Here is a 10530-nt window from a genome sequence, read left to right on the forward strand (position 1 = left end):
ATTGAACTTAAAAATATGCATTAAGTCATCATAAAAAGGTAGTAGTATAGTATGCTGAAATATCATTTTCAAAACCTAAAAAAAGTTGAACCGCCAAGGGCAAGGGTGGGAATCCAATGACAAAAGAACTTTTGAACTTATCTCTCACCCACCGCCTCCGCCGCTTCCAAATCCCAGAACACGGTGTGGTGGCACGTGCAAGACACGCTTGACTATGGTCCCACTCTCTCCTACTGTACACGCTCTGAAACAAAAGCAACAGAGAGAAAATAAAAAAGAAAAGCTAGAGAGAGAGAGGTTCTGTGTCATTCTTTCAGATTCATCAGATCCTAATTAGACCACCAAAATTAAATTAAATTAAATACTAAAGCGAAAAAAGCACAGACATACCCTTCTCTCTTATGTTATTACTATTGTTTTTATATTTTTATTTTCACTTTCCCTCTCTAGATTAGACTTGCCTTCCTCTTCTCTCTCTACAGTTCTCCTCCTCCTTCCTCATATTCTTTTTGGTTTTCTTTCTCTTTTGGAAGAAAGAAAACAGAGAGAAAAACAGAGAGCGTGTCTGTGTTTTTTGCTTGATGTAAATGGAGCTAGGGTTTTTTTCATTTCTGTAAAAGTCAGTTTTGGATCTTCACTGTACTTCTTCTTCTTCTTCTTAGTACATATTTATCTCGTTTTTTTCAGGTAATGGATTTACATTTATTTTAAAGGCTTATGCTCAGTGTTTCTTCACTTCTGTTCATGCGTTGTTTTTTCTTGTAAACTTGTAATGTGGTTGTTTGGTTTTATTTATTTATTTTTTAAAGGTTGGTTTGCTGTTTGGTTGTCGAGAAAATCGTCGGAGAAGAAAAAGGATACTGCGAGGGAACTTTTTAAAATCTGAGTTCTGTTTGTGTGCCTGTTTTGCTTATTTGTTTTGTTGGTGAGGCATTAATTGTTAAGGAATAACCCCTTGTTTTATCGGTTGGCGATGAAAGGAGCCTTTGGCTGTTAGGGAAGATAGATATTTAGACATGATTTTATATTTTTCTTGATACGTTCCTGCATTTTCTCCGCAACCAAGCAGAACAACAAGTTCATGCTACTCTTTCTACGCTTGATTCTGTTTTCGGATCTGATTTTTTAATGGCTATTATCATGTTACTCGCGTGTTGATACTTGTTCGGTCTCCTTTTACAGGTTTCAAGCGTCCAGATCTAAGGATTTGAAGTTATCGCTGCTGGTAGGTTTTGTGAATTCTATCTTTTGAGGTATCCAAGTAGATAGTAGGGTTAACTTTGTATTTTCCATACAATTATCAGTGTCAGTTTCGACTTCTTACCATCTTATTCTTTTTTTTTTTGCCACACTGTAATAGTTGTGTCCGTCAAGGGTAGTTTTGTTTATTGAATATTTGGATTTGGTTCCTATTTTTAAGTTCCCCCGAAGTGTAGGCTTCTTCCGCATTCCATTCTATAACGGCTAATGGGAATTTCTGGTTCCTTTTCTTCAGGGTATCTGAAATCTTCTGAATTCAAACTCGGTTTAGTTCCTGGGTCAATAACTTTCTGAACTTTTCAACTTCAACTTGGTGCAACTTTTGGGATTTCATCCTCTCTCTCATTTGAACCGCCCGGCCACAAGATGCAGAGGCCACCGCCAGAGGAGTATGTATTGAAGGAGACCAATCCCCATCTTGGAGGGGGAAAGGTCACTGGTGATAAGCTCACTAGCACCTATGATTTGGTTGAACAGATGCAATATCTATATGTCCGGGTTGTTAAGGCCAAGGAATTGCCTGGAAAAGATGTCACTGGCAGCTGTGATCCTTATGTTGAAGTTAAGCTTGGAAACTACAAGGGTACCACTCGGCATTTTGAGAAGAAGTCCAATCCTGAGTGGAACCAGGTGTTTGCATTCTCCAAGGATAGAATTCAGGCATCGGTGCTCGAGGTAACAGTAAAAGATAAGGATTTTGTTAAGGATGATTTCATGGGTCGTGTCTTCTTTGATTTGAACGAGGTACCAAAACGTGTACCACCTGATAGTCCATTAGCACCACAGTGGTATAGATTGGAGGATAGAAAAGGAGATAAAGTTAAGGGTGAATTGATGTTAGCAGTATGGATGGGTACACAGGCAGATGAGGCTTTTCCAGAAGCTTGGCATTCTGATGCAGCTTCTGTTAGTGGAATGGACAGTCTTGCTAATATGCGATCAAAGGTATATCTGTCCCCAAAGCTGTGGTATTTGAGGGTCAATGTCATTGAAGCTCAAGATCTGCAACCCACTGATAAAGGCCGCTATCCGGAAGTGTTTGTGAAGGCTATCCTGGGAAATCAAGCCTTGAGAACAAGGATTTCTCCTAGCAGAAGTATTAATCCTATGTGGAACGAGGACCTTATGTTTGTGGCTGCAGAACCATTTGAGGAGCATTTGATCTTGAGCGTGGAAGATAGAGTTGCACCCAACAAGGATGAAGTATTGGGACGATGTGCAATTCATTTGCAGCATCTGGATAGGAGGCTCGATCACAGACCTGTTAATACCAGGTGGTTTAATCTGGAGAAACACGTTATTGTAGATGGGGAGAAAAAGAAGGAAATTAAATTTGCTAGCAGGATTCACATGAGAATCTGTCTGGAGGGTGGTTACCATGTTTTGGATGAATCTACACACTATAGTAGTGATCTTCGCCCTACTGCCAAACAGCTCTGGAAGCAGAGCATAGGGGTACTTGAATTAGGTATTCTCAATGCACAGGGATTGATGCCCATGAAGACAAAGGATGGTCGTGGAACAACTGATGCGTACTGTGTGGCGAAGTATGGACAAAAGTGGATTCGTACGCGCACTATTATTGACAGTTTCACACCCAAATGGAATGAGCAATATACTTGGGAAGTTTTTGATCCATGTACAGTCATAACCATTGGGGTGTATGATAATTGTCACTTGCATGGAGGGGACAAGGCTGCAGCAGCTAAAGATGCAAGGATTGGGAAGGTTAGAATTCGTCTTTCCACCCTGGAAGCGGATCGGGTTTACACTCACTCTTATCCTCTCCTGGTCCTGCATCCTAATGGTGTCAAGAAGATGGGAGAAATTCATTTGGCAGTTCGTTTCACTTGCTCTTCCTTACTTAACATGATGCACATGTACTCACAACCCTTACTACCAAAGATGCACTATATTCATCCACTTACTGTCAGCCAGCTTGATAGTCTGAGGCACCAGGCCACTCAGATTGTGTCAATGAGGCTCAGCCGTGCAGAGCCACCATTAAGGAAGGAGGTTGTTGAATACATGCTGGATGTGGGATCGCACATGTGGAGCATGAGAAGAAGCAAAGCTAACTTCTTTAGAATCATGGGGGTTTTGGGTGGGTTAATTGCAGTTGGCAAATGGTTTGATCAGATTTGCAATTGGAAAAATCCCATCACGACAGTGCTGATTCACATATTGTTTATAATACTAGTGCTTTATCCGGAGCTCATCTTACCCACAATCTTCTTATATCTTTTCCTGATTGGTGTTTGGTATTATAGATGGAGGCCAAGACATCCTCCTCACATGGACACCCGCTTATCGCATGCAGAGTCTGCCCATCCAGATGAACTGGATGAAGAATTCGATACATTCCCAACTTCAAGGCCTTCAGATATAGTAAGAATGAGGTATGATCGGTTGAGAAGTATTGCTGGGAGGATTCAGACTGTAGTTGGGGATTTAGCCACTCAAGGGGAAAGACTGCAATCTTTGCTGAGCTGGCGAGACCCAAGGGCCACAGCTCTGTTTGTCATTTTCTGTTTGCTGTCTGCCATTGTCCTGTATGTTACTCCTTTCCAAGTTGTGGCACTTCTGACTGGATTTTATGTGTTGAGACACCCCAGGTTTCGTCACAGGCTTCCTTCTGTGCCTCTCAATTTCTTCCGACGGTTGCCAGCAAGAACTGATTGCATGTTGTAAAGCAAAAAGGCTGTATCATCTGCGATTCTGTTTAGCATTTTGTTTGCCTAGGCAAACAAGATCAGAAGGTAATGGAGCTTGTTTGTTTTCTATGTTCACCAGCAGCTGTTGGGTCTGGTATGATGTGTAACCTTCTTCTGAAGGTAGTAGATTTTGTGGATTTTCAGGTCATTTTTAAGTTATTTGATAGAATTCTGTTTTAAGTTTTTGAGTTTAATGGTAATCAATCTGCACTCAGTTGTAATTTTGTAGGTTGTGATTGGAATTTAACATTTGGTGATCCATGCGTAAGTACATCTATGGTAGGGAATAGGCTAATTCTAAGATTAGCCATAAATATTGGATTAGTCATGGCTGAAGTTTATAATTTGTATGAAGTTTGAGATAAATAACATAAAACCTAGCTTGATAGAGCTTTGATCAGATGAGCTGAAAAAATTGCAGCTTTTTGGCTGATCAGACAGCAATAACTAAAACTTTGCTCTCTGTGGATTATTAAGAGCTGATGTCGGGGTGACAATTTTTCTTGTCAAAATTGTGTTTATGTAATATATATGTTTCATATGATTATTACATCTTATTATGTAATTCCTTTGATATTCTCTTAAAAGAGTGTTGAGAAAAAGTGAATAGGTTGTGATTAAAGTTGGCTTCTATAGCGGGGAGCTTTGTCTGGTATTCAACAGAAGTTTTTGACTGGTATTTGTTTAGAAGAGAGGCTTCTCTCTAGTGGTATAAGTTAAAAAGAATATGTTCATTGATACTTGGAATTTTGTGGGGTGTTTCAGTATTTCTAGGTTTGTGTGGGGACCTTATCTTCTTCTGCCTATTCCCAAATTTTCTTTTCCTTTACAGCCTGTAAACAAGCTGCTTTTGTAACTGTTCTTTTCTTGGTCTTTGTCGGTTTCTCTCATTCCCTGCCCAGAGGTAGAGGATGAGATACATATGCCATTGTGGCAAATTTTTTTTTTTTTGAGCCGGGTGGCGTTTTCCAGATTGGGCTATTATAGTTTATTTTGCATGGGGATTACAAATTTTATTACAAACTGTCCGTTAAATCAATGAGATATGAGAAGTTCTTGCCTCCAAATAGAGTTTAAGGGACAATTTTAATTACCTTTTTCTTTATTTAATTTTACTAGTTGTTTATGTGAACCTGTTTGGTAAAATATAATTAATTGTTTGTGTAAATTGGTAAAAAAATATCATATATATGTGCTATAATTTATTTTTTATTAATATATAAAAGAAAATTTAGTCAACTGTTAAATACCGCCATTAAATTACTTATCACCGCTTCTTTTGGACTTTTTTTTGTCATTCTCATAATTTTGATCAAAAACTAAAAATTCTCTCTCCAAAATTATAAATCTGAACAATAATTGAAATTATAAAAGTAATTGATGTGTGACGATTGGAATCCTGAAAATGGATGATTACGAGTCGAAAACATTAAGATTCACATCTTTTAAAAAGAACTCATGAAAATAATACACATTTTTTATGACGATTTTGTATTTTGTCGTCACAAAAAATTGAATGATTTAGTATTTTTTGTCACTAAAAATTTTACGATTTTGCATATTTCAAAATTTGGCCTAAACGGATGCGGCATACCACCCAACCCATGGTGGGAACGGATGCGGTATTCGTTCCCGCCATGGGTCGAACGGTATGCCGCATCCGTTTAGACTAAATTTTGAATTTTTTCTCAAATTTTTTTTTCCCAATTTCGAATTTTTTTTTATGCCAAGGGCAAAATTGTCCAAAGGGATGGTGATAAGTAATTTAGGGACGGTAAATAGTAATACCCAAAATTTAAACAATGAAAGTTATTTTAAGGTTTTTACTAATATATAAAATTTAAAGAAAAAATTGGTAAATACTTGTTTTTTTATACAAGTAAAACAAATGTTTTGAGATGCGCATTGACATTGTTTACTCATCAACTAGTAGTAATGTCACCGCAGAGTTTTGTTCTTTCATTAGTATTAATACGTAGAATTTTACATTTAATATTTGAAGATACTGCTTGAAAAATAAAAATGGATTTTTCATCTACTTAATCTTATATAGATTCTATTTTTAACTTATAACGAGTATTTGAGAATTTTTTTAATATTCTCTATTGTACTTTTAAAATGCTAGGGGACCGTTTGTTTTACATGTTTGCTGTTATGGTTTGTTGTTTCCTATTTGAAAACACTGTTTTTTTTTTTAAAAAAAAAAAAGCAGATTCTCTACTTTTATAGAAAGCTACTTTTCAGCTTAATATGGCAAACACCAGAAACTCTCATTTTCAAAGTAAAAAGGCAAACAAGCTAAGTAAAAAGACAAACAAAAAGTGAAAAAGGAGCTACTAAACACCCTATAAATATTCTTTCAATGCAACTCCTTAAGGAGAAATGATAATGATTAAAGATTTTTTGAGACTCTTGGGATTTGTATCATGAAATTTCGATTGATGATATCTTATTTTATAGTAGGGCGTTAAATATCATTTATTTTTAAGATATCTTTTATCTACCAAGTAATATGTACCTAAACATCTAAATATAAACCTAAATGACTAATATCTAATAATTGTTAAGGTAAAATAAATAAACTCAATGAACAAAATTAATTATCAGGAGGGTTTGAAAATTTAGATTTGGATGGTTTAGATATTGTATCATATATTATATAATATATTTTCTGATATATACCGGTGTCATTTAATATGTACTGTCTTTTACAGTTTTCTTTGAGTAACCTGAAACAAAGATAACAACTGGTCAGAGAGGGGTCAACTTCCGATGAACCCGTTCCGATGCTTAAGTTAGCAAATGTTGAAGGAAGGTTGAAGACAATGTGAATATTAAAGACTGTGATGTTTACATACCATTTGATGAGTGCTCACTTTCTTTATATATAATACCTCTCTCGGGGTGACTGTCGTAATTTTGGAAACGTATGTTACCGACTCATTGGACATGTATTGTCATTTAGTTGGTTTTGAAACCTTCAGACTACTACGACGTCAAGTGGTGCACCCTATCATATAGCAAACATCTTTTGTGTATGCGCCTCTTGTGATCCAATGCCTCGCCTTTTTGCACTGTACTGGTACTAGGACAAATAATAGATATTGATCCACGTGGCCGGAGGGTGTTGTCAACATTTTCAGGGGATATTCCTTACTCTGAATCAGACGGTTCCTCTGAGCATTCTTGATTGGAAGGGTGAGATTGATCCATATATATGAGATGTTTTTTTTAAGAATATTCCATAGGGTATTAGATGTCTCCCCCCTTTCGGTTTGGGTCCGAGCTTTTTAAGGTTCGGTGCTTGCTTAAAATACGAATTTTGGCAAGCCAGCCTGTTGGGACCTTTGAAGGGCTAAACGCCTCCTTTCTTGTCTTCGGTGGTTTTAATGAGGCGCGTGAAACTACCTTCTAGCTTTAGCGTGAGGTAGTGCCTTTCATATTTTCACACACCACACCAAGTGTTGATCGAACTTCTTTTCTCTCGTTTTGGGATTAGATGGGACTCTTCAGGCCTTGAACCCCCATCATTAGCCTCATTTAATATTGGCTACTATAGCACCGTTGCCATTTCAAATGCATGGGGATGCTTATAAGTACATGATTTTACTAATTGTTTTTCTTTTACTTGTATTATTTCTCCCCAAACATCTATTGCGACTTGTTCTTGTTTTCATCCTCTCTGACGACTTTATCTTCTTCTGACCAAGTAAATGTATCCAAGCTTCTCTCTTTTCTTTTATCTTCTTTTTGTTATGGCTCTTAAAAAGCTTGATCCTTCTAACGAACCCAGTACCAACAAACCTAAAAAACCTCGTGTGTAAAAACCTAAAAACTTCGAGCAAGTTTCCTTTATGGATGCCTTTTCACTGGCTACCCTCATTGCCAAGTACCTTGAGTTTGTCCAGTTGGAGGCGATGCTACCTAACGAGGGCTAGGTTATTACTCATGCTCCAGAAGGTTATCTAAGCTTTTATAAAAATTTCCTAGAGCAAGAGGTGAAGCTCCCTTTTACCGATGGTGTTGTGAACGTTTTGAACGAGTTTGACTTTTGCCCTGCTCAGATCTCACCGAATGGTTGGCTTGACCTCCTCTTCATAGTGAAAATTTGTGATGATCTAGAGGTGGTCATGACTAGGCCACTTTTTCGAAGCATATAGACTCTACCATTTAGACCAACGATGACTCCGTCTAGTTTAACAAATGTCCTTCAGAGTGGAAACGTTTTATTATAAATAAAAGCTCTAGCATAAAAGACTTCAAGACCTATTAGTTTTGGATTCGGGTTATGCGAGATAAGGATGGAAAGCCCCATGACGGAGCTTTGTATCCCGAGGGGTTCCCCTTTCAGACAACTTGGAGCCCTTTCCTTATTGAGGTGTAAGAGGGTAGCAGTGGGGTCTTCCAGTTCCTGAGGAAGCTGAACTCTATGATCCGTTAGACCAAAGGGGTTTTGCTGGATGTGATGCTCCTGGGCATGGCCCTATAGGGACTTTTTATCCAAAAAGCACTCGAAACAGGTCTCCCAGTCGTCACCCTATTTGGTGTGTTTCATTGGGGGAGGAGGGGTTGGCATTGTAGATTATAGGGAAGGCTGCACATTTATGGGTAGAGGGTTGGCTTCCTCTTACTAGGGGTGCAACCGAGCCGAACCCTAGGTAGGCTCGGTATTGGCTCGTTAATATCTCGAGTCGAGCCCTCTCAAATCGAGCTTTGACCGAACCGAGCTTTGACCGAATCTGACCGAGCTTTGACCGAGTCGAGCTTTTATCGAGCTTCTAACGAGCTTTAACCAAATTCATCATACATGCATAGAATAAGTAGCGTAAAAAATAGAAAAGCCTTATAACACACTCCATATGAGTTTAAAATATTTATAAAGAAAAACAAGCATGTTATTGTCGAGATTCCAAAACAATATATGGTACTTGTGATCGGAAAACACAAGCTCGGAGAAAAATTTCAAACAATGACATATATATTAAACTTTGTAATGTATTTTATTCCTTATCAAAACCTAATTGTCTCGCTAAAGACTCAAATGTCTAAGCTTTTTTGTGTCATTTTTTGTATGGGTTAAATCTTATTTGATTTGTGAATTGTGATGAAAACTAATAATAACTAATGAAATATATATTAAATATATATAATGAAATATATATAGTAATTAAAAATAATCGAACCTGCTCGCGAGCTTTCGAGCCGAACCTAAGGAAGCTCGGACTCAGCTCGTTAGTGTTCGAGCCGATCCCGAACTCGAGTCGAGCCATATCGAGCCGAGCTTTGATCGAGCTTTCACCGAGCCGATCTCGAATAGTTTGCAAACTACCAAGGCTCGCTTGCACCCCTACCTCTTACCGCGGAATGGTTTACTCCGGAGTTGGGGAGTGCTTTGGTTGGAGAAATTGCCATATCTTTCTGTTGTCCTCCTGTATCATTTTCTGCGTGGCCATCATCTGTTGATGTGCTTCTCCCTGCCAGCCTGGGCAGCCTGAAATTTGTGTAGGGCCTTCAGGAGTTTAGCCGTGGGTCTTGCTCATCTTTTCAGTCTGAGCTTACCATTACGCCATCTTCGAAGGTTGGGTGGGCATCCATTGCCTCGATTTCTTATTGCTTGATGGGTTGGCTGGTACCCACTATTTCCTTGGTGGGTATGGATTCCAAAGGTTGGAGTGTTCTAGTCATGGTAAAAAAAAGTGTCATAAAGGGTTTTAATATGTTCACTCCATGTTCATCGCACCAAATGATGAGGAATCGATTATGAGGTTCACCAGAAGCTTCTCTTGTGTTGGGAGTGGTTCCATGTGTTTGTTGCCCTAGTTCATAGGTATTGGTTCTTGTAATATGTATTATACTTTGATTCATCTTGCATACGTACACTATTTGTGTCACATTAATAAAGACATTAATCTAGTTCATTTATATCTTGTGTTATAATATGATTAGAGTGTCCATTGATTGACAATTGTAAAACCTTATCCCAAAGTCTATTCTAATCATGGGAATGAATAAAACCACAGACTTGTACATTCGATGACTGTATGATAGTATACTCACTACCTATAGTACTTGTATAGTCAATTATGAATACAGGTACATGTTGTAAACATGTGACTGGATCAATCCGCCTGAGAAAACTACATGGTGGTCGTGTCATAAGTTTTCTTACGTAGGTCTCTAATTGTCTTCAGATCAGATTTCATTATAATATCACTGTGGAATCTTGTTCACTTTAACATACGCCTACCATGGTGCCAAATACAGGTTTGATTGTGTGAACTGGTGAGCATGTTGATATTGATAGTGAAGTGATGGAATTACCACTCATGTAATAGTGATAAGATATCACAGGCCACTTGATAAGTGGGATTGATAAGTGTATGACCATACCCTGATAAATAGTTTACTTATCTGATTCATCAGTCCACTTAAGATCAAGAAATATCATAAACAACAGAGATGATGACTGCCACCGCGCCTCTTATTCATCATATTGATATCAAATGGTAAAAGACGATAAAAGATAACTACCGGGTCTCTGCATCTTTAGATTGCT

General features: G+C 38.0%; 1 protein-coding gene across 1 annotated transcript; it reads left to right on the top strand.

The window, feature by feature from the left end:
• The first annotated feature begins 284 nt into the window (after nt 1-284).
• On the top strand, nt 285-4302 carry LOC136209744 (FT-interacting protein 3). The gene is made up of 3 exons (XM_066001325.1): nt 285-687; nt 1183-1225; nt 1496-4302. Exon 3 carries the CDS (start codon nt 1627-1629, stop codon nt 3949-3951), a length of 2325 nt encoding a protein of 774 aa, XP_065857397.1. The 5' UTR covers nt 285-687; nt 1183-1225; nt 1496-1626; the 3' UTR covers nt 3952-4302.
• Nucleotides 4303-10530: the final 6228 nt, after the last annotated feature.

This window comes from Euphorbia lathyris, chromosome 10 (genome assembly GCF_963576675.1).
Source record: "Euphorbia lathyris chromosome 10, ddEupLath1.1, whole genome shotgun sequence".
Taxonomy (NCBI): Eukaryota; Viridiplantae; Streptophyta; class Magnoliopsida; order Malpighiales; family Euphorbiaceae; genus Euphorbia; species Euphorbia lathyris.